Source organism: Pecten maximus, chromosome 6 (assembly GCF_902652985.1).
Source record: "Pecten maximus chromosome 6, xPecMax1.1, whole genome shotgun sequence".
Lineage (NCBI taxonomy): Eukaryota > Metazoa > Mollusca > Bivalvia > Pectinida > Pectinidae > Pecten > Pecten maximus.
The window spans coordinates 46,174,973-46,200,580 of NC_047020.1; the positions used below are offsets into that span (position 1 = coordinate 46,174,973).

Here is a 25,608-nt window from a genome sequence, read left to right on the forward strand (position 1 = left end):
GATTACTATAGGGCACCCGCATCTCTCGATGCGGGGCCCTAACTAAGTAGTGACTTTGTATGGTATGGGGCTAATTTCCATCATCAGAGTGTTTGATTCTACACCATCAGATGTTCGGTATCACTGCTTTACGGAAGTCAACTCCAGTATACATCAGTTATATAAATGAATATGCACACCACGTTATGGAAATCACATTTTATTTTGAGACCTAGTTTTACCACACGGATTTACACCAAACTTTAACTCATGATTAAAATGATTACAAAATATTGTTTGAAACAATAAAATTTGTCAATAATCTTTGAAAATATAGAATACATATGTGTTTGTATAAAGCAAAGTTGATATGTTTAAATACAAGTATATACAACGAGACAAATTTCATGATTAACAAACATTTTGACATTTGAGGTACAAAGTAAAAATATCAACAATAGTTCTACAGGCTTCCAGAGTCTAATCACTAAATCTAGGAAACAGTCTGCTTATATTCAACAACGAAAACAATATCATATCATCTAATATCGGCTGTAATGAAGTGTGTTTCACACATATGACCGTTGTGATCTTCACATTGATAAAAAACAAACTACCTGATACAGCGTAGGTTTTACAGAGAAAATCGCTGTAATCCTGAAAAGTTTCTCAAACAAACTAACTAATACAGCATTGGTTTTACAGAGAAAATTGCTGTAATCCTGACAAGGATTTCTCTTGTGTCATATCTACTATTAGCACTTTAACAAGAGGCCCCTGGGGATGTGTCACTCACATACAGTTATTTATCTTAAGTAAACTCTTAAGGTAGAGAGTCCCTGTGTTCTTTTTTGCATTTCCAATAAAGAAGAGTTCTAAATTACATTTTTTTTTAGATACTTCCCCATTTCCATTGGATAAAATACAGAGTTCTACGACTCGGACTTAATGGAGCTTTGGATAAAATACAAAGTTCACGACTACATTTTTTTTTAGATACTTCCCCATTTCCATTGGATAAAATACAGAGTTCTACGACTCGGACTTAGTGGAGCTTTGGATAAAATACTGAGTTCTACGACTCGGACTTAGTGGAGCTTTGGATAAAATACTGAGTTCTACGACTCGGACTTAGTGGAGCTTTGGATAAAATACAAAGTTCTACAACTCTGACTGAGAGAAGCTTTGGATAAAATACAAAGTTCTACGACTCTGACTTAATTAGTGGAGCTTTGGATAAAATACAAAGTTCTACGACTCTGACCAAGAGGAGCTTTGGATAAAATACAAAGTTCTACGACTCGGACTGAGAGGAGCTTTGGATAAAATACAAAGTTCTACGACTCAGACTTAGTGGAGCTATGGATAAAATACAAAGTTCTACAACTCTGACTTAGTGGAGCTTTGGATAAAATACAAAGTTCTACGACTCGGACTGAGAGAAGCTTTGGATAAAATTCAAAGTTCTACGACTGAGGGGAACTTTGGATAACAGAATCTTGTCACACTAGGAGTTACATAACATGTTAATACTTTAATATACTTTTCTGTAACATTTATGCGTACCATTTCAAAATGGTCTAACTTCTCAAAATGCCAGCAATCAAAAAATTTTCATCTGTAAGAATCATTTGACAGGACATTTGTAGACTACTTACATAGGCCTGTATACAGTAGAATATTAGTGGGCCACTCTACCTCATGTGCATAGTTAGATCCTGAGATGTTAGTAACGTTATAGATATCTAGGCCATTTCTGATAATGGGCTTCAAACTAGATGGTTACCAGGGATAGCAAATACAAAATTATCAAAATAACGATGAACATATCTGTTACATATAAGAGTTTTCAGAGAGTTCCCTAGCAGATCCATGATACAGCACCACACATAAAACTCTTTCACTTTGGTCCCAATCCTTTCATCTGGTTAGGACGAGTAGACTTTTAGAGAACAATCAGACGATGAGGACTTTCATTAGAGGTTAAACATTCATGTCCACACATTCCGTCCTAGGACACATATTATGCTATAGTTTGATATAATTAACAACGTATCTTTCTAGATCATTTTGATGGCTGGTATGACTATCTAAACTCCACGTCGTCTCTGTATTCTGTTTCAAGTTGAATTTCACTATTTTCGTTGCTAACAGTATCCTCATCCAGCAAGCCAAGTTCATCGTCGTGGTAGTCTGCGTAATTTTGGTCGTACGCCACTGGCGTGGATATGTCCCCGTTGGTACTCGATTCCACTTCGCGTTTCATCGTGGTCAAGTTTGACAGCGACACATTCATGTCTTTAAAAGCTTGCAGTAAAAATATACCCACGATTATCACTAAAAATCCACAAAGGTTTCCAATACTGTCCTGTGGCGAAATGGCCCCCCACTCCTTAAACAATATCAGGGACGCTACAATGACACAGGATGTGAAAAACACGTAATATATCGGTGTTACTACTGATGTGTTATATTGGTCTAAAGCACGGTTGAGATAATTAAGTTGGACCAGTATACAGATAATCACAACAGCGAGTAAAATCCAAGTCAACCAACTGGTAAACTGGTTGTCACCATTAAACGTCTGCTTCAGCGCCACCCCGAGTCCCTTACATCCAGCCACGGTAAACGATCCGAGCGTAGAACATATCATGATGTAGACAAACACGTTTTTGTGAGCGTAGCGTGGTGCCAGGAAAAATATTCCAAATATAGCCAGCGACACAATGAAGATACAGTAAATGATGAATCCTGCAACAAAATATTTTATAATATTAAAGGTGTCGTCAAGGTTACAATACTTTATGGGTATCTTTATAGTGTCATACCAGTTACAATACTTTATAAGTATCTTTATAGCGTCATACCAGTTACAATACTTTATAGGTATCTTTATAGTGTCATACCAGTTACAATACTTTATGGGTATCTTTATAGTGTCATACCAGTTACAATACTTTATGGGTATCTTTATAGTGTCATACCAGTTACAATACTTTATAGGTATCTTTATAGTGTCATACCAGTTACAATACTTTATAGGTATCTTTATAGTGTCATACCAGTTACAATACTTTATAAGTATCTTTATAGTGTCATACCAGTTACAATACTTTATAGGTATCTTTATAGTGTCATACCAGTTACAATACTTTATAAGTATCTTTATAGTGTCATACCAGTTACAATACTTTATAGGTATCTTTATAGTGTCATACCAGTTACAATACTTTATAGGTATCTTTATAGTGTCATACCAGTTACAATACTTTATAAGTATCTTTATAGTGTCATACCAGTTACAATACTTTATGGGTATCTTTATAGTGTCATACCAGTTACAATACTTTATGGGTATCTTTATAGTGTCATACCAGTTACAATACTTTATGGGTATCTTTAGGATGTCTTATCAATTACAATAGTTTACCCGGTCCCTGTAAATATTCCCACTAACTTTACCTGGTCCCTGTAAATATTCCCACTAACTTTACCCGGTCCATGTATATATTCCCACTAACTTTACCCGGTCCATGTAAATATTCCCACTAAATTTACCCGGTCCCTGTAAATATTCCCACTAACTTTACCCGGTCCCTGTATATATTCCGTTATCTTTACCCGGTCCCTGTATATATTCCCACTAACTTTACCCGGTCCCTGTATATATTCCCACTAACTTTACCCAGTCCCTGTATATATTCCCACTAACTTTACCCGGTCCCTGTATATATTCCCACTAACTTTACCCGGTCCCTGTAAATATTCCCACTAACTTTACCCGGTCCCTGTATATATTCCGTTATCTTTACCCGGTCCCTGTATATATTCCCACTAACTTTACCCGGTCCCTGTATATATTCCCACTAACTTTACCCGGTCCCTGTAAATATTCCCACAAACTTTACCCAGTCCCTGTAAACATTCCCACTAACTTTACCCGGTCCCTGTAAATATTTACACTTAACTTTACCCGGTCCCTGTAAATATTCCCACTAACTTTACCTGGTCCCTGTAAATATTCCCTCTAACTTTACCCGGTCCCTGTATATATTTACACTTAACTTTACCCGGTCCCTGTAAATATTCCCTCTAACTTTACCCGGTCCCTGTATATATTCACACTAAATTTACCTGGTCCCTGTATATATTCCCACTAACTTTACCTGGTCCCTGTAAATATTCCCACTAACTTTACCCGGTCCCTGTAAATATTCCCACTAACTTTACCTGGTCCCTGTATATATTCCCACTAACTTTACCCGGTCCCTGTAAATATTCCCACTAACTTTACCCGGTCCCTGTAAATATTCCCACTAACTTTACCCGGTCCTTGTCAATATTTCCACTAACTTTACCCGGTCCCTGTAAATATTCCCACTAACTTTACCCGGTCCCTGTAAATATTCCCACTGACTTTACCCGGTCCATGTAAATATTCCCACTGACTTTACCTGGTCCCTGTAAATATTCCCACTAACTTTACCCGGTCCCTGTAGATATTCCCACTAACTTTACCCGGTCCATGTAAATATTCCCACTAACTTTACCCGGTCCTTGTCAATATTTCCACTAACTTTACCCGGTCCCTGTAAATATTCCCACTAACTTTACCCGGTCCCTGTAAATATTCCCACTGACTTTACCCGGTCCATGTAAATATTCCCACTGACTTTACCCGGTCCATGTAAATATTCCCACTGACTTTACCTGGTCCCTGTAAATATTCCCACTAACTTTACCCGGTCCCTGTAGATATTCCCACTAACTTTACCCGGTCCCTGTAAATATTTCCACAAACTTTACCCAGTCCCTGTAAACATTCCCACTAACTTTACCCGGTCCCTGTAAATATTTACACTTAACTTTACCCGGTCCCTGTAAATATTCCCACTAACTTTACCTGGTCCCTGTAAATATTCCCTCTAACTTTACCCGGTCCCTGTATATATTTACACTTAACTTTACCCGGTCCCTGTAAATATTCCCTCTAACTTTACCCGGTCCCTGTATATATTCACACTAAATTTACCTGGTCCCTGTATATATTCCCACTAACTTTACCTGGTCCCTGTAAATATTCCCACTAACTTTACCCGGTCCCTGTAAATATTCCCACTAACTTTACCCGGTCCCTGTATATATTCCCACTAACTTTACCCGGTCCCTGTAAATATTCCCACTAACTTTACCCGGTCCCTGTAAATATTCCCACTAACTTTACCCGGTCCTTGTCAATATTTCCACTAACTTTACCCGGTCCCTGTAAATATTCCCACTAACTTTACCCGGTCCCTGTAAATATTCCCACTAACTTTACCCGGTCCATGTAAATATTCCCACTGACTTTACCTGGTCCCTGTAAATATTCCCACTAACTTTACCCGGTCCCTGTAGATATTCCCACTAACTTTACCCGGTCCATGTAAATATTCCCACTAACTTTACCCGGTCCTTGTCAATATTTCCACTAACTTTACCCGGTCCCTGTAAATATTCCCACTAACTTTACCCGGTCCCTGTAAATATTCCCACTGACTTTACCCGGTCCATGTAAATATTCCCACTGACTTTACCTGGTCCCTGTAAATATTCCCACTAACTTTACCCGGTCCCTGTAAATATTCCCACTGACTTTACCTGGTCCATGTAAATATTCCCACTAACTTTACCCGGTCCCTGTAAATATTCCCACTGACTTTACCTGGTCCATGTAAATATTCCCACTGACTTTACCCGGTCCCTGTAAATATTCCCACTGACTTTACCTGGTCCATGTAAATATTCCCACTGACTTTACCTGGTTCCTCAATCTTGTCCAGTAGACAGGACATGCTGTTGACCTCCTGTTCCTTTGGTGAGTGTATGACCATCACTGTTGACCCCAGCACACACAGAGCACAGCCAATTTTTCCAAGCAGGTTCAGCTTTTCGTTTAAGAACCGTGATGACAGGACAGCACTAAGAAGTAAATCATTTTCGTTACAAAACATATTCGAGATAAGATTGAGAATAAATCAAATGAGAAGAACTAATATAATCATCATTATCATGATCATTAACCCACTATCAGCCTTAAATATTCGACTTCGATTTAAGATACACATATAGAAATGGCTGAATATATACTTGTAGGATTTATAATCTTCTATTCTGTCGGCTCCCCTTCCTTAACATCCTCACCACTTTCCAGCTCAGTGGCACCAGTGGAACTGGGGAAGAAGTTTAAACTGTGTTTTGAAGATGGCTGCCATGGCGGCCATATTCGATTTCAAATTGACCCAAAAAATAACAACACCTGGTCAGGACCATCTCAGGTAAGTTAGAGCTGAATCCCACAAGTGAAACTTGAGAAGAAGTTTGAAATATGTGATGTTCAGGAAAATGCTGTTTGCGTAATCATGTTACAGAATGGCCGCCATGGCTGCCATGTCAAAGTTTTTACTTGGCTAAAAAATAACAGCACTTTGTTAGCCCTCCTTTCTTTACATCCTCACCGATTTCAAGCTCAATGGCACCAGTGGAACTGGAGAAGAAGTTTAAAGTGTGTTTTTCAAGATGTCTGCCATGGCAGCCATCTTTGATTTTCGATCAATCCGAAAAATAACAACACTTAGTCAGGACCATCTCAGGGTCATTCCAGGCAAGTTTCAGGTCGATCCCACCAGTGCACATTGAGAAGAAGTTTGAAATGTGAAAAGTTCACGCACACTTCACGACAACGGACGAAGCATGATGACTATAGGCCATTCTGACCCTTTGGGTCAGGTGACCTAACAAAAGCAACAGGAACCCCAGGTTAACTTTCTTTATAAGACACAAAAGCAACAGGAACCCCAGGTTAACAAATTCTCATGTATCCCTCAAACAACGTCAATAGCTGTACCTACCTCACTTAACAAATTCTCATGTATCCCTCAAACAAAGTCAATAGCTGTACCTACCTTACTTAACAAATTCTCATGTATCCCTCAAACAACGTCAATAGCTGTACCTACCTCACTTAACAAATTCTCATGTATCCCTCAAACAAAGTCAATAGCTGTACATACCTCACTAAGACACTGAGTGCCCCCAAAGGGGTAACAAGAGTGGCAGGGGCGAAGGCGTAGGCAGCGAAGTTTGCGAACTCTCCCGTGATCACTGTCAAACAATCAATACATCATGTAACTATACATGAACCTTCTCATATAAGGTCAGAGGTCAACATTGAGTTTTTTGGGTTTTTTTGTTAAACAGAGCTTTTTTCTTCAATCTGGCAATACTGCTGACTTTAAGGTCCAACTGAATTCACAAATGTTACTTTTAGAATTACAATGTAATTTTAATGTTTGGATGAGATATGTATAAATACTTACTGAGTATCATGCCCGACCACCAGAGCCATTCCTTCAGGTAGCCATAGCCTCCCTGTCCTGTAACGACAAACATCAAATAAATCATAGTTAACCTATATACAGGGTAATGTGTTATAACCTATATACAGGGTAATGTGTTATAACCTATATACAGGGTAATGTGTTATAACCTATATACAGGGTAATGTGTTATAACCTATATACAGGGTAATGTGTTATAACCTATATACAGGGTAATGTGTTATAACCTATATACAGGGTAATGTGTTATAACCTATATACAGGGTAATGTGTTATAACCTATATACAGAGTAATGTGTTATAACCTATATACAGGGTAATGTGTTATAACCTATATACAGGGTAATGTGTTATAACCTATATACAGGGTAATGTGTTATAACCTATATACAGGGTAATGTGTTATAACCTATATACAGGGTAATGTGTTATAACCTATATACAGGGTAATGTGTTATAACCTATACACAGGGTAATGTGTTATAACCTATATACAGGGTAATGTGTTATAACCTATATACAGGGTAATGTGTTATAACCTATATACAGGGTAATGTGTTATAACCTATATACAGGGTAATGTGTTATAACCTATATACAGGGTAATGTGTTATAACCTATATACAGGGTAATGTGTTATAACCTATATACAGGGTAATGTGTTATAACCTATATACAGGGTAATGTGTTATAACTAGTTAACCTATATACAGGGTAATGTGTTATAACCTATATACAGGGTAATGTGTTATAACTAGTTAACCTATATACAGAGTAATGTGTTATAACCTATATACAGGGTAATGTGTTATAACTAGTTAACCTATATACAGGGTAATGTGTTATAACTAGTTAACCTATATACAGGGTAATGTGTTATAACCTATATACAGGGTAATGTGTTATAACCTATATACAGAGTAATGTGTTATAACTAGTTAACCTATATACAGGGTAATGTGTTATAACCTATATACAGGGTAATGTGTTATAACCTAAACACAGGGTAATGTGTTATAACTAGTTAACCTATATACAGGGTAATGTGTTATAACCTATATACAGGGTAATGTGTTATAACCTATATACAGGGTAATGTGTTATAACTAGTTAACCTATATACAGGGTAATGTGTTATAACCTATATACATGGTAATGTGTTATAACTAGTTAACCTATATACAGGGTAATGTGTTATAACCTATATACAGGGTAATGTGTTATAACCTATATACAGGGTAATGTGTTATAACTAGTTAACCTATATACAGGGTAATGTGTTATAACCTATATACAGGGTAATGTGTTATAACCTATATACAGGGTAATGTGTTATAACCAGTTAACCTATATACAGGGTAATGTGTTATAACCAGTTAACCTATATACAGGGTAATGTGTTATAACCAGTTAACCTATATACAGGGTAATGTGTTATAACCAGTTAACCTATATACAGGGTAATGTGTTATAACCAGTTAACCTATATACAGGGTAATGTGTTATAACCTATATACAGGGTAATGTGTTATAACCAGTTAACCTATATACAGGGTAATGTGTTATAACCAGTTAAACTATATACAGGGTAATGTGTTATAACCTATATACAGGGTAATGTGTTATAACCTATATACAGGGTAATGTGTTATAACCTATATACAGGGTAATGTGTTATAACCTATATACAGGGTAATGTGTTATAACCTATATACAGTGGACCCTCGATAATCCGAACACCTTCGTTCCCAGTCCAAACCGTCCGGATTATGAGTTTTCCGGACTGCCGAATTTCGTGTACCAGGTCAAAAAAATTGTCGTGTAAGAGTTATCTCCCTTGATTATATACAATCCGGGACGTTTCATAAACACGTCTAATTGTCAGACTTTTTAACAATAAATATACTTATGTTTCTGATATGATTCTTGTTTTGTTTCGTAGAAAGTAAAAAATAAACTATGTTTTTAAAAGAACATGTAAAGTGAAAGTTGTTTTATTTATAGCGGGCATATGTGACTAACAAACAACACACATATGTGTCACGTCCCGGAGGTTCACAAACAAGTAGAAATTACAAACGTTAAATACCTTAAATAAAATACCCGGATTTTACAACTTACCGTCAGTCCATGTTTTTTTTATGATTTTTACGTACCAGAAACCCCAAGCTATCTATTTAAAAGTACGCGACACCAGCGAGAACTACCCAAGATGTCCGATAATTATTAAACCCGTATTCACTTAACAATGTGACGCTTAGTTAAGTATCAGACGACTATTGACTAATTTGTGTGTAATCAACCCAGTTCTTGTGATCACTGCTTAATACGTAAATGTGTGTTACAAAGCCGATATCCGTGTTTACCTAATACAAGTGTTAATGATGTTAATTACCGATCATAAATTTATTACATGTATATGAGATAGATTAATTATCGTATCAGGTAATGTATGTTTGTGCATAAATTCTGTAACATTTAGGTCGTAGAGAAAAAGCAATGTACCGTTATAAAAACAAAAGCTACCCATTGTAACACAGGTAAACACCCGGGGCTATGACCTGGCAGCGGTCGCTATGACTACGCACAGTGTCAAGCGATAGTCTGTACAGCTGTCGACACGGGTGACTTGCCCCGACATTTTTTTCTCCTCGTGGTGAAAAAATCGTCCGGATTATTGAGGGAAATTTACTAATGAAAAGTATGTTCCGTTCCCAAAATGGGCTTCCGGAATCGGAATCCGAATTTCCGGACTGGTGAGTACAAATAACGTTACGGAAATCCGTTCCCGTGCATTTTCGTCCGGACTGTGAGTTTTCCGGACTATCGGCGTCCGGATTATCGCGGGTCCACTGTACAGGGTAATGTGTTATAACCTATATACAGGGTAATGTGTTATAACCTATATACAGGGTAATGTGTTATAACCTATATACAGAGTAATGTGTTATAACCTATATACAGGGTAATGTGTTATAACTAGTTAACCTATATACAGGGTAATGTGTTGTAACCTATATACAGGGTAATGTGTTATAACCAGTTAACCTATATACAGGGTAATGTGTTATAACTAGTTAACCTATATACAGGGTAATGTGTTATAACTAGTTAACCTATATACAGGGTAATGTGTTATAACCTATATACAGGGTAATGTGTTATAACTAGTTAACCTATATACAGGGTAATGTGTTATAACTAGTTAACCTATATACAGGGTAATGTGTTATAACTAGTTAACCTATATACAGGGTAATGTGTTATAACCAGTTAACCTATATACAGGGTAATGTGTTATAACCTATATACAGGGTAATGTGTTATAACCAGTTAACATATATACAGGGTAATGTGTTATAACCTATATACAGAGTAATGTGTTATAACCAGTTAACCTATATACAGGGTAATGTGTTATAACCAGTTAACCTATATACAGAGTAATGTGTTATAACTAGTTAACCTATATACAGGGTAATGTGTTATAACCTATATACAGGGTAATGTGTTATAACCTATATACAGAGTAATGTGTTATAACCTATATACAGGGTAATGTGTTATAACCAGTTAACCTATATACAGGGTAATGTGTTCATGCTGTTAAAATAACCCTCTCACAAAGAATTCACACTGTTAAAATAACCCTCTCACAAAGAATTCACACAGCTAAAATAACCTTCTCGCAAAGAATTTACACAGCTAAAATAACCCTCCCACAAAGAATTCACACTGTTAAAATAACCCTCTCACAAAGAATTTACACAGCTAAAATAACCCTCTCAAAGAATTTACACAGCTAAAATAACCTTCTCACAAAGAATTTACACAGCTAAAATAACCTTCTCACAAAGAATTTACACAGCTAAAATAACCTTCTCACAAAGAATTTACACAGCTAAAATAACCTTCTCACATAGAATTCACAGTTAAAATAACCCTCTCACAAAGAATTCACAGTTAAAATAACCCTCTCACAAAGAATTTATACTGTTAAAATAACCCTCTCACAAAGAATTCACACTGTTAAAATAACCCTCTCACAAAGAATTCACACTGTTAAAATAACCCTCTCACAAAGAATTCACACTGTTAAAATATGTTTTTATTCCACCTTCATATTTAAAATATGTTTTTATTCTATCTTCATATTTCATGTATGATTCAAAATTAAGGTGTGGACGCCTGTACAATTAGCCCACAAAGTGTACATAAACCCCCATACCTGCTCTTGTGCCTTGGTTCTTGGCCAATTTCAGGAGTCCCAGTTTCTTGAAAATAAAACTGCTGCCTATGAATAAACTAGAGCTGAGAGCAAGAGATAATCCAATATAAAATTCAGTTCCTTCCATGCTCTTCTCGGAGGAGACAACAGCACAAGGGTCGCCCATTTCCTTCATTGTACTGTTGTCCTCGTAATCACTTAAATTACCAGTGACATTCGCCAGAATCGTAGTCATCACATCACTCAACTACAAAAACAGAAAATCATATGGTTTTGTGAAAAGATATTATTTTATTATACTAGAAAGTCTTCTCTCTACGAAGCAAATAATATTGGAGTTATAAGGAAAAACATAATTTCAAAGATGGCGATCATGGCAGCCATCTTGAATTTTATTTTCACTTAATAAATACAAATATCTAGTCAGGACCTTCTAACTAACCATTCAATGCGAATTTCAACACTCTCGGTTAAAAAAAGTTAACGGACGACAGACGCCACACAACAGACGCCGCACGATACCCCATAGCAAAAGCCTCAGGTGAGCTAGGTCTATGAAACCAATGTGAACGTTTACATTCAGCATACAGATGTGTCCAATCAGATATTATACAAAATACATATTGTGTGGGTCTATATATGAAACCAATGTGAACGTTTACATTCAGCATACAGATGTGTCCAATCAGATATTATACAAAATACATATTGTGTGGGTCTATATATGAAACCAATGTGAACGTTTACATTCAGCATACAGATGTGTCCAATCAGATATTATACAAAATACATATTGTGTGGGTCCATGAAACCAATGTGAACGTTTATATTCAGCATACAGATGTGTCCAAACAGACAGTGGGGGATCTAAGAAAAAAATTCCATATTTGGATACTGCATTTTTATGGTGGCTGTGATTTAATTTCTGTTGTTTAAAGGGAACAAATGGGACTAGTTTATAGACATCCCGGTTCATCGTCACATGATTGAAGAGTAAAATGCTGTTCACCTTAAATCACCAGTGTTAATGTCATTAACAACGATTCAATAAATAATTTGTTACAAAATAAACAGATTTTCTTAATGAAAGATGATGAAATACGGATAGCAATGACAAGAGACAAGATGGATGGACCATGGGGGAGTCCATCATAGATATTATTATACCTCAGACTTGTATCACAACTTCTGATTAGTGAAAACCATGTCACGTGATTAAAAACATTCGTTATGTCAACCACAACTTTCCAAATAATTCATTATTGACTTGCTGTCGCTTTCGAAACATCATGTCACCCTCTGAATATCATAATGTCACCCTCTCGTGAGCCCTCCAAAATCGTTATGTCACCCTCTCGTGAGCCCCAACTCGGAACTCTCTTCCGTAAGGTCTTCAAAAGTAGTCGAATCAGAGAAGTTCCGAGTATTCTGCTTGACAACAACAATGGCTGCCGGCGGACGCTATCGTCTGCCAACAGAGGAGGAATTGGCGAAATTATTGCAAGAAAAGGATTCTAAAAACACCAAAAGGGTCATCAATGTGGCCGTGGATTCCTTTAGACATTTCCTATCTGCAACAGGTAGGCCTAGACCAAGGATTGTGAAAACTTCGACGTCCATACATTGAAAGTTCAACTGGGAGAATTTTATGCCGGGTCCAGAAAGACGATGGGGTACCTCTTAAAAACTTTTCTTAAAAACTGTTAATAGTAATAAATAAACTTATTGATACCAAAATTAATTCACTTATGTTTTTTTCGGTATAATAAAACAATTACTGCCCTTGTTCCGAGTTGACATGAATATTTGCCCACCCTTGAGGTGTCATGTCACCCTCGGGCTACGCCCTCGGGTGACATGACACCTCTCGGGTGGTCAAATATTCATGTCAACCCGGAACAAGGGCAATAATTGTATAATGTCACATTGGAGGGGGGGGGGGGGGGGGGGGGGGGGGGGGGGGGGGGGGGGGGGGGGGGGGTCCGTCATCAGATAATGTCACATTGGAGGGGGGGCGGTCATCAGATAATGTCACATTTAAGGGGGAGTCCATCATCAGATAATGTCACATTGAAGGGCAGTCCATCATAGATAATGTCAGATTGAAGGGGCAGTCCATCATCAGATAATGTCACGTTGGAGGGGGGAGTCCATCATCAGATAATGTCAGATTGAAGGGGCAGTCCATCATCAGATAATGTCACATTGAAGGGGCAGTCCATCATCAAATAATGTCACATTGAAGGGGGAGTCCATCATCAGATAATGTCAGATTGGAGGGGGGGGTCCGTCATCAGATAATGTCACATTGGAGGGGGGGCGGTCATCAGATAATGTCACATTTAAGGGGGAGTCCATCATCAGATAATGTCACATTGAAGGGCAGTCCATCATAGATAATGTCAGATTGAAGGGGCAGTCCATCATCAGATAATGTCACGTTGGAGGGGGGAGTCCATCATCAGATAATGTCAGATTGAAGGGGCAGTCCATCATCAGATAATGTCACATTGAAGGGGCAGTCCATCATCAAATAATGTCACATTGAAGGGGGAGTCCATCATCAGATAATGTCAGATTGGAGGGGGGAGTCCATCATCAGATAATGTCACATTGAAGGGGCAGTCCATCATCAGATAATGTCACATTGAAGGGGGAGTCCATCATAGATAATGTCAGATTGAAGGGGCAGTCCATCATCATATAATGTCACATTGGAGGGGGCAGTCCATCATAGATAATGTCACATTGAAGGGGGAGTCCATCATAGATAATGTCAGATTGAAGGGGGAGTCCATCATCAGATAATGTCACATTGAAGGGGCAGTCCATCATCAGATAATGTCACATTGAAGGGGCAGTCCATCATAGATAATGTCAGATTGAAAGGGGCAGTCCATCATAGATAATGTCACATTGAAGTGTCCATCATCAGATAATGTCACATTGAAGTGTCCATCATAGATAATGTCACATTGAAGGGGCAGTCCATCATCAGATAATGTCACATTGGAGGGGGCAGTTCATCATCAGATAATGTCAGATTGAAGGGGCAGTCCATCATAGATAATGTCACATTGGAGGGGGCAGTCCATCATAGATAATGTCATATTGAAGGGGCAGTCCATCATAGATAATGTCACATTGAAGGGGCAGTCCATCATCAGATAATGTCAGATTGAAAGGGGCAGTCCATCATAGATAATGTCACATTGAAGTGTCCATCATCAGATAATGTCACATTGAAGGGGGAGTCCATCATCAGATAATGTCACATTGGAGGGGGCAGTCCATCATCAGATAATGTCACATTGAAGGGGGAGTCCATCATCAGATAATGTCAGATTGAAGGGGCAGTCCATCATAGATAATGTCACATTGGAGGGGGCAGTCCATCATAGATAATGTCAGATTGAAGGGGCAGTCCATCATCAGATAATGTCACATTGAAGGGGGAGTCCATCATCAGATAATGTCACATTGAAGGGGCAGTCCATCATCAGATAATGTCAGATTGGAGGGGGCAGTTCATCATCAGATAATGTCACATTGAAGGGGGCAGTTCATCATCAGATAATGTCACATTGAAGGGGCAGTCCATCATCAGATAATGTCACATTGAAGGGGCAGTCCATCATCAGATAATGTCACATTGGAGGGGCAGTCCATCATAGATAATGTCACATTGAAGGGGCAGTCCATCATCATATAATGTCACATTGGAGGGGGCAGTCCATCATCAGATAATGTCACATTGGAGGGGGCAGTTCATCATCAGATAATGTCACATTGAAGGGGCAGTCCATCATCATATAATGTCACATTGAAGGGGCAGTCCATCATCAGATAATGTCAGATTGGAGGGGGCAGTCCATCATCAGATAATGTCACATTGAAGGGGCAGTTCATCATCAGATAATGTCACATTGAAGGGGCAGTCCATCATAGATAATGTCACATTGGAGGGGGCAGTCCATCATAGATAATGTCAGATTGAAGGGGCAGTCCATCATCAGATAATGTCACATTGAAGGGGGAGTCCATCATAGATAATGTCACATTGAAGGGGCAGTCCATCATAGATAATGTCACATTGGAGGGGGCAGTCCATCATAGATAATGTCACATTGAAGGGGCAGTCCATCATAGATAATGTCAGATTGAATGGGCAGTCCATCATCAGATAATGTCACATTGGAGGGGGCAGTTCATCATCAGATAATGTCACATTGAAGGGGGCAGTTCATCATCAGATAATGTCACATTGAAGGGGCAGTCCATCATAGATAATGTCAGATTGGAGGGGGCAGTCCATCATAGATAATGTCACATTGGAGGGGGCAGTCCATCATAGATAATGTCAGATTGAAGGGGGAGTCCATCATCAGATAACGTCACATTGAAGGGGCAGTCCATCATCATATAATGTCACATTGGAGGGGCAGTCCATCATCAGATAATGTCAGATTGTCACAATTGATAAATGTTAATGTCAATCATCGATATCCCCTTTATGAGGTTATTTCACTAGCTAGATACCCAAGAATGTGTCAATGTTATGTAAGACGTTATTCCACTATCTGGATACCAGAGTATGTGTTAATGTTTTGACATAAGAAATTAATTTAAGTTAGTATTATATATATACCATACATATATTAATAGATATTTCAGCTGTCATGAATCCACACACACACACGTAACCTTTGACCTTACCTGTTGTATTGTAGTGTTTGAGCCGACTGGTGTACTGGTCACATTATCCTCTGTACTAAACAGATGGGTCAAGTTTTGGCCTGTATCATCAGTCATATTTAGAATTCTCCAACAAATCACCAAGAACAATAGGAAAAGCAGAACTGGATAAGGTTTTAATGTTCGGAAAATCTACAAGTACAAAACAACACTACAGCTGTCTCTCAATCAATTGTTTCAGGAAATTTCATAGCAGATATGCCCGAACAGCTGATTGAATTTCCAAGTTAATTTTCTTGTATTAAAATTTCACACTATGACACAATCAATTTTAGCAGAATTTGGAATGCATTATCATTAATTTTTTAAACGTTATATTTTGCTATTTTTCATTATTAATAATCATTGGTGTTATTATTTGTAATATAAAACATTGTTTTAACTGAACATTAACTGTTATATTTTTGTTGTAATTTCTAAATAAAAGACATATATATGCCTCCCTGCAATTACATAATTGTACGGCCTCAAAAAAGGCATTTATAAGGCATACTGCTATGAAAGTAGCGACATACAATGTACTAAACAGGATATCTATATAAATCAGAATTTAATATTAACATAGTTTACATACATTTTTATTGTTGTTTCTATTTGTTCATATTTAATCAAATTAAATCTGTATTTACAAAAGTGCTATTAAAGTGGAATTAGATGATTGTCTGCAGGTGAAAAAAGACCCAATAATATAAACTTGAATGTCTATGGGTTATAATGTACAGTGTTGGATTGTTGTGTTCATAGCTTAGCAACGGAGAAAGCACATGTATATAATCTAAGTATGTGGTATTATATACTGTACTTAAAATAGACACAGATTACTAACTGGCTTGTATAGTATACCACACCTCATTCACAAAAGTCAAAGTAGGAATTTGTGTTGAATTCCAATTTTCTTATTTTCAAAAGAATTGAATTGTACGAAACAATGCAACACTTATCAAGACAAAAAAATACAGTGTACACAAATTAAATCTTACCTTTTCAAAAAAGTGAGTTATACTTCTGGTGCGAATTTTGACTAACAGACTAACTCATTATAAACTGAAATGTTTGGTTTTGTCACAAGTATCACCATCTATTTTAAACGATATTCCAACATGGCTGTGATCGACATGTATATGTGTGTGTCTGACAATCGATACCCGATATTCAGGACATGATCATACTTGTTACGGTTCATTCAAATACACAACTATTGTAAGAGACACATGGTCTGTACCCGGCGACTATCACGCCGGTCCACCACGCCTCAGTGACCACAACACTCGTGAGTGTTAGTACTTATGGACATATATATATATAGATATTGACATTCCGATTTAAATTGATTCTATTCATTATTAAGGGATTGGTCCATTCTGCTGGTTAGTAAGATATTACACACACACACACACACACACACCACAGCTGAAATATCTATTAACATAAGCTTTAGTTCAGTAGGTAGGTCCACAGACAGGTGACCCTAAGTACATGTTTATTTTCCACTTGAAGACCTTTATATAGAAGCTAGTAAGGCGTTTGCTTACCGAGATTCTTTCCGCTGGACATGTTTAGGCGGAAGTGGATTGGTCACGGTTTGTGAGGGACAGCTCACTGTTCAACGTGTTGTAGGAATACGTGTTTCAGGGTTATATTGACATGAAGGTAAATTTTAAAGTCTTCGATCATGGACGCATTTCAACAAGTCCGTAATCGTATATCGTGCCGATTCGTGGTCCACATAAGCACCTCACATGCCTCACCGATAAGACGACAGCTCACTCGGGAGGTCACCAGTTGAGAAAATACACGAGTGGTTCCGAAAGCTGAAAAGCGTACTAGACTTGCTAATGCCCGAAAGTAAAAAAATCAATATTCGGTGTCAAAACATTTTGAATATTTATTCTAAAAGCAGCCAAGGTATTAGTGAGAGCTGGGGAAATCAGAGAGGTTCCTAGAGGTTCCTAAACAAATATCATCTGTATTGTGGTCTGTTGACATTGAAATAATGAAATTTAGTCTATCTGTTAACAGAAAACCACATACTTTGATGTCCGTGGAGACATTTATCGATATTTCTTTCTTTTTTTTCTCGTGGATTGATCATGGTCTTACCTTTACATACTAATTAATACACATCCGTGTCTCAATTGGTCACAGACAATGTCACAATGAAATGATACGATGTTCAATAAGCTTTGGGTTATATTTGAACAAACAATAATTGCGGGGGGGGGGGGGGGGGGGGCAGTAATTTAGTGGTAATGCTAATTTTTTTGGCGAGGGGTCTGGAGGAATTCGGAAAATGAAATCTTAGGCGTTTTTTAAGGCTACAAAAGAATTTCCTCATCCTCATCCTGACCCCCAAGACCCCACCCCCTCCCCCTCTCTGGATCCGCTAGTGTGAAGGGGTAAATGCGGCCCAGATCTGTGATAGATTTTACCTATGACGGGGTATATGCGGCCCAGATCTGTGATATATTTTACCTATGACGGGGGATATGTGACCCAGATCTGTGATATATTTGACCTATGACGGGGGATATGTGACCCAGATCTGTGATATGTTTAACCTATGACGGGGGATATGTGGCCCAGATCTGTGATGTATTTTACCTATGGCGGGGGACACCAGGCCCAGATCTGTGATATTTTACCTATGACGGGGTATATGTGACCCAGATCTGTGATATATTTGACCTATGACGGGGGATATGTGGCCCAGGTCTGTGATGTATTTTACCTATGACGGGGTATATGTGACCCAGATCTGTGATATGTTTTACCTATGACGGGGGATATGTGGCCCAGGTCTGTGATGTATTTTACCTATGACGGGGTATATGCGGCCCAGATCTGTGATATATTTTACCTATGACGGGGTATATGTGGCCCAGATCTGTGATATATTTTACCTATGACGGGGGATATGTGGCCCAGATCTGTGATAGATTTTACCAATGACGGGGTAAATGTGGCCCAGGTCTGTGATAGATTTTACCTATGACGGGGGATATGCGGCCCAGATCTGTGATATATTTTACCTAAGACGGGGGATATGTGGGCCAGGTATGTGATAGATTTTACCTATGACGGGGGACACCAGGCCCAGATCTGTGATATATTTTACCTATGACGGGAGATATGTGGCCCAGATCTGTGATATATTTTACCTATGATGGGGTATATGCGGCCCAGGTCTGTGATAGATTTTACCTATGACGGGGGATATGTGACCAAGATCTGTGATATATTTGACCTATGACGGGGTATATGTGGCCCAGATCTGTGATATATTTTACCTATGACGAGGGATATGTGGCCCAGATCTGTGATAGATTTTACCAATGACGGGGTAAATGTGGCCCAGGTCTGTGATATATTTTACCTAAGACGGGGGATATGTGGGCCAGGTCTGTGATAGATTTTACCTATGACGGGGGACACCAGGCCCAGATCTGTGATATATTTTACCTATGACGGGAGATATGTGGCCCAGATCTGTGATATATTTTACCTATGATGGGGTATATGCGGCCCAGGTCTGTGATAGATTTTACCTATGACGGGGGATATGTGACCCAGATCTGTGATATATTTGACCTATGACGGGGTATATGCGGCCCAGGTCTGTGATAGATTTTACCTATGACGGGGGATATGCGGCCCAGATCTGTGATATATTTTACCTATGACGGGGTATATGTGGCCCAGATCTGTGATGTATTTTACCTATGGCGGGGTATATGCGGCCCAGATCTGTGATAGATTTTACCTATGACGGGGGATATGCGGCCCAGATCTGTGATATATTTTACCTATGACGGGGTATATGTGACCCAGATCTGTGATATATTTTACCTATGACAGGGTATATGTGGCCCAGATCTGTGATAGATTTTACCTATGACGGGGGATATGCGGCCCAGATCTGTGATATATTTTACCTATGACGGGAGATATGTGGCCCAGATCTGTGATATATTTTACCTATGATGGGGTATATGCGGCCCAGGTCTGTGATAGATTTTACCTATGACGGGGGATATGTGACCCAGATCTGTGATATATTTGACCTATGACGGGGGATATGCGGCCCAGATCTGTGATGTATTTTACCTATGGCGGGGTATATGTGGCCCAGATCTGTGATATATTTTACCTATGACAGGGTATATGTGGCCCAGATCTGTGATAGATTTTACCTATGACGGGGTATATGCGGCCCAGGTCTGTGATAGATTTTACCTATGACGGGGGATATGCGGCCCAGATCTGTGATATATTTTACCTATGACGGGGTATATGTGGCCCAGATCTGTGATAGATTTTACCTATGACGGGGGATATGTGGCCCAGGTCTGTGATATATTTTACCTATGACGGGGTATATGCGGCCCAGATCTGTGATATATGTTACCTATGACGGGGATATGTGGCCCAGATCTGTGATATGTTTTACCTATGACGGGGTATATGTGGCCCAGATCTGTGATATGTTTTACCTATGACGGGGTATATGTGGCCCAGATCTGTGATATGTTTTACCTATGACGGGGTATATGTGGCCCAGGTCTGTGATATATTTTACCTAAGACAGGGGATATGCATCTTCGCTAGCCAAGGCTTCTGATTATGTTACACTACACGAACCCTTGGCGGATATAGTCGTGTTCAAAACGTCGCGCCCTGGAATCCCAGGGCATCCAATCAAATCGCGTTGTACGTTCAGGCTTGGTTTCGCAGTAAACAAAAATTGCGGCACCCAGTACAGAGCTACAATGTCGACTATGTCATGGCATTTTACCTATATACAGAGACGAACTATCTTTAGGGAAACATTCGCAGTGTTTGATCAATCTATTTAAGTCATTGATCACATATCTCATCAAAATGACCCAAGCCTCCATGTGTGTTTGTAAACATCTCAGATGAAGTAAATCGGTAACGCTCGTTTTGATTGGTCGAAAATTTCATGCGTAAAGAGTGGTAATTTTGAATCTCCGCTAGAGGGCCAGAACTGACGCCTATATCCGCCAAGGGTTCGTGTAGTGTAACGTAATCAGAAGCCTTGGCTAGCGAAGATGGGGGATATGTGGCCCAGGTCTGTGATATATTTTACCTATGACGGGGTATATGCGGCCCAGGTCTGTGATAGATTTTACCTATGACGGGGTATATGTGGCCCAGGTCTGTGATAGATTTTACCTATGACGGGGTATATGTGGCCCAGATCTGTGATATGTTTTACCTATGACGGGGTATATGTGGCCCAGGTCTGTGATAGATTTTACCTATGACGGGGATATGTGGCCCAGATCTGTGATAGATTTTACCTATGACGGGGTATATGTGGCCCAGGTCTGTGATATATTTTACCTATGACGGGGTATATGAGGTAGATTTTACTGGCGGGAGATGCGCGGCCTGTAGTAAGATAAAGTAAAGTTTTTATCGTCATTGTTGTGACTATATAGATGTTTACAAGTTTATAAACGACAAGTACAGAGGTTTATTTTAAAACTGAAAACTCAGTTTAATTGTGTTTCTTATTCAGAATCCCATTATTGAGTACTGAAACTGGCATCATCAGCTTCTCTATAATATAAATCTCTGATATTTGTTTTCTGTCTTACTCCATATTATAAATCTCTGATATTCGTATCCCATCTTCCTCCATATTTATAATCTCTGATATTCGTACCTCATCTTACTCCATATTTATAAATCTCTGATATTCGTACCCCATCTTACTCCATATTTATAAATCTGATATTCGTACCTGATCCTACTCCATATTTATAAATCTCTGATATTCGTACCTCATCTTACTCCATACGTATTAATCTCTGATATTCGTACCTCATCTTACTCCATATTCATAAATCTCTGATATTCTTACCTCATCTTACTCCATATGTATTAATCTCTGATATTCGTACCTCATCTTACTCCATATTTATAAATCTCTGATATCCGTACCTCATCTTACTCCATATTTATAAATCTTTGATAATCGTACCTCATCTTACTCCATATTTATAAATCTCTGATAATCGTACCTCATCTTACTCCATATGTATTAATCTCTGATATTCGTACCTCATCTTACTCCATATGTATTAATCTCTGATATTCGTACCTCATCTTACTCCATATTTATAAATCTCTGATAATCGTACCTCATCTTACTCCATATTTATAAATCTCTGATAATCGTACCTCATCTTACTCCATATTTATAAATCTCTGATAATCGTACCTCATCTTACTCCATATTTATAAATCTCTGATTATCGTACCTCATCTTACTCCATATTTATAAATCTCTGATAATCGTACCTCATCTTACTCCATATTTATAAATCTCTGATATTCGTACCTCATCTTACTCCATATGTATTAATCTCCGATATTCGTACCTCATCTTACTCCATATTTATAAATCTCTGATATTCGTACCCCATCTTACTCCATATTTATAAATCTCTGATAATCGTACCTCATCTTACTCCATATGTATTAATCTCCGATATTCGTACCTCATCTTACTCCATATTTATAAATCTCTGATATTCGTACCCCATCTTACTCCATATTTATAAATCTCTGATAATCGTACCTCATCTTACTCCATATTTATAAATCTCTGATAATCGTACCTCATCTTACTCCATATTTATAAATCTCTGATATTCGTACCTCATCTTACTCCATATGTATTAATCTCCGATATTCGTACCTCATCTTACTCCATATTTATAAATCTCTGATATTCGTACCCCATCTTACTCCATATTTATAAATCTCTGATAATCGTACCTCATCTTACTCCATATGTATTAATCTCTGATATTCGTACCTCATCTTACTCCATATTCATAATCTGTGATATTCGTACCCCATCTTACTTCATATGTATTAATCTCCGATAATCGTACCTCATCTTACTCCATATTTATAAATCTCTGATATTCGTACCCCATCTTACTCCATATTTATAAATCTCTGATATTCATACCTCATCTTACTCCATATGTATTAATCTCTGATATTCGTACCTCATCTTACTCCATATGTATTAATCTCTGATATTCGTACCTCATCTTACTCCATATTCATAATCTGTGATATTCGTACCCCATCTTACTCCATATTTATAAATCTCTGATATTCGTACCTCATCTTACTCCATATTTATAAATCTCTGATATTCGTACCTCATCTTACTCCATATTTATAAATCTCTGATATTCGTACCTCATCTTACTCCATATTTATAAATCTCTGATATTCGTACCTCATCTTACTCCATATTTATAAATCTCTGATATTCGTACCCCATCTTACTCCATATTCATAATCTGTGATATTCGTACCCCATCTTACTCCATATTTATAAATCTCTGATATTCGTACCCCATCTTACTCCATATTTATAAATCTCTGATATCCGTACCTCATCTTACTCCATATTTATAAATCTCTGATATTCGTACCCCATCTTACTCCATATTCATAATATTCTGAACATACAAACTCACAGATTAACATACAAACTCACAGATTAACATACAAACTCACAGATTAACATACAAACTCACAGATTAACATACAAATTCACAGCTGAACGTACAAACTCACAACTGAACGTACAAACTCACAACTGAACGTACAAATTCACAGCTGCCCATATAACTCACAACTGACTCTACAAACTCACAGCTGTACGTAAAAACTCCGATAATAACGTACAAACTCACTGTTGACCGTACAAACTCACAGCTGAACGTACAAACTCACAACTGACAGTATAGATTGATTGACACTTTATAAAAGGTATACAATGTGATCATCAACAGAGTGAAGACAACACATATTGGAAATGTCTGAAGATTACTTGTAATTTTTATTATACAGTAAAGAATTGATCAATGATACAAATCTACGTTTATTATACATGCAAATCTGGAGTGAAAAGTGTAAACAGTACAACCCGTGGTTTAAATCATATTACAACACTTGTTGTGACTAAAACTTTTTAAAACTGTTTCTGGTTTATGTATCAATAATACATGACAACAAATGTTACATTTCTTAAAAAGGATTAAAACATTGAAGTTTGTTATTAATGTGAATAGGACCATGGACTTCCCATACAGAGCTGGTACAGTCGTCCTGTCACTGTCAGATTTAACGTAGAGCACACATATTGGTAAATGTACAGTACCAATATCAGTTATGGCACAAAACAAATGCATTAAACATGGACTGAAATACCTTCCCACACAAATAAAACAAAAACATTGAGAATTCCACCAGTTGAAAAGGGGTCAAAATCATGGAATCTGAAAACTTGCTCCACATTAGATTGATGTATGACTAACCTCCTCAGAAATTGGATAATTTATAAATTCAAATGAATAAAACATTTATGCATTCATTGTTTCACAGAACCTACAAATATTTGATTTTGCTAACTTATGAAAAAAACTCCTGTGCTAAAATGAACCTTTTTCTTTTATAGAAATCGGCAAGATAATTTAATTAGATCAAATAAAAAGACTGATCATTCTTTGTACAATATTATATTTTTTCTAGTTTTTCCTGGCAACAACCTTGATGTTAAAGACAATTCAAGTAATTACAAATGTGTAAAAATGTGGAAACTTTAAAAACAGAAAATATTTGTACCTAAAAATGTTACGATAGAAGCATATAAATGTTTAACATACATATTTACATCTGGTAAAACTAAAACACTTATGGAAACTGGACATGTAATACTGTAACAAAATGTAAATAATTGTACAACATCTACTAATCTCTTAAAAATCTGGTGACAACAAGAGAGATCTCGGAGGACCCTGGTAAACATCACAGTATGACCGTCATTGGTTCTATATCCAAGAGAGATCCCCGAGGATCTGGTATAAATTACTGTATGGCCGTCATTGGTTCTATATCCTAGAGATCCCCGAGGATCTGGTATAAATTACTGTATGGCCGTCATTCGTTCTATATCCTAGAGATCCCCGCGGATCTGGTATAAATTACTGTATGGCCGTCATTGGTTCTATATCCTAGAGATCCCCGAGGATCTGGTATAAATCACTGTATGGCTGTCATTGGTTCTATATCCTAGAGAGATCCCCGAGGATCTGGTATAAATTACTGTATGGCTGTCATTGGTTCTATATCCTAGAGAGATCCCCGAGGATCTGTAAATTACTGTATGGCCGTCATTGGTTCTATATCCTAGAGAGATCTTGGAGGATCTGG

At 37.9% G+C, this 25,608-nt stretch overlaps 1 protein-coding gene across 3 annotated transcripts; it reads right to left on the bottom strand.

Annotated features, from left to right (window-relative positions):
* Positions 1-183: 183 nt before the first annotated feature.
* On the bottom strand, positions 184-18,135 carry LOC117329898 (magnesium transporter NIPA2-like). 3 transcript variants are annotated; one of them, XM_033888116.1, is made up of 7 exons: positions 17,874-18,135; positions 16,303-16,473; positions 11,587-11,833; positions 7,338-7,394; positions 7,032-7,122; positions 5,780-5,940; positions 184-2,730 (listed from the first exon to the last, which is right to left on the bottom strand). In XM_033888116.1, exons 2-7 carry the CDS (start codon positions 16,396-16,398, stop codon positions 2,066-2,068), a joined length of 1,317 nt encoding a protein of 438 aa, XP_033744007.1. In that variant the 5' UTR covers positions 16,399-16,473; positions 17,874-18,135; the 3' UTR covers positions 184-2,065. The 3 variants fall into 3 exon arrangements, with proteins under 3 accessions (XP_033744007.1, XP_033744005.1, XP_033744008.1); XM_033888114.1 differs by lacking the exon at positions 17,874-18,135 and adding an exon at positions 17,322-17,581; XM_033888117.1 differs by lacking the exon at positions 16,303-16,473.
* Between the last annotated feature and the right edge of the window lie 7,473 nt (positions 18,136-25,608).

Excerpts from the sequence above, each read along its gene's own strand:
- LOC117329898 (XM_033888116.1), bottom strand. The coding sequence starts at position 16,398 with ATGACTGATGATACAGGCCAAAACTTGACCCATCTGTTTAGTACAGAG. Across the intron at positions 7,395-11,586 it reads GAACCAAGGCACAAGAGCAG|GACAGGGAGGCTATGGCTAC; the intron begins GTATGGGGGTTT and ends TTGTCGTTACAG. Across the intron at positions 7,123-7,337 it reads GTGGTCGGGCATGATACTCA|TGATCACGGGAGAGTTCGCA; the intron begins GTAAGTATTTAT and ends ATTGTTTGACAG.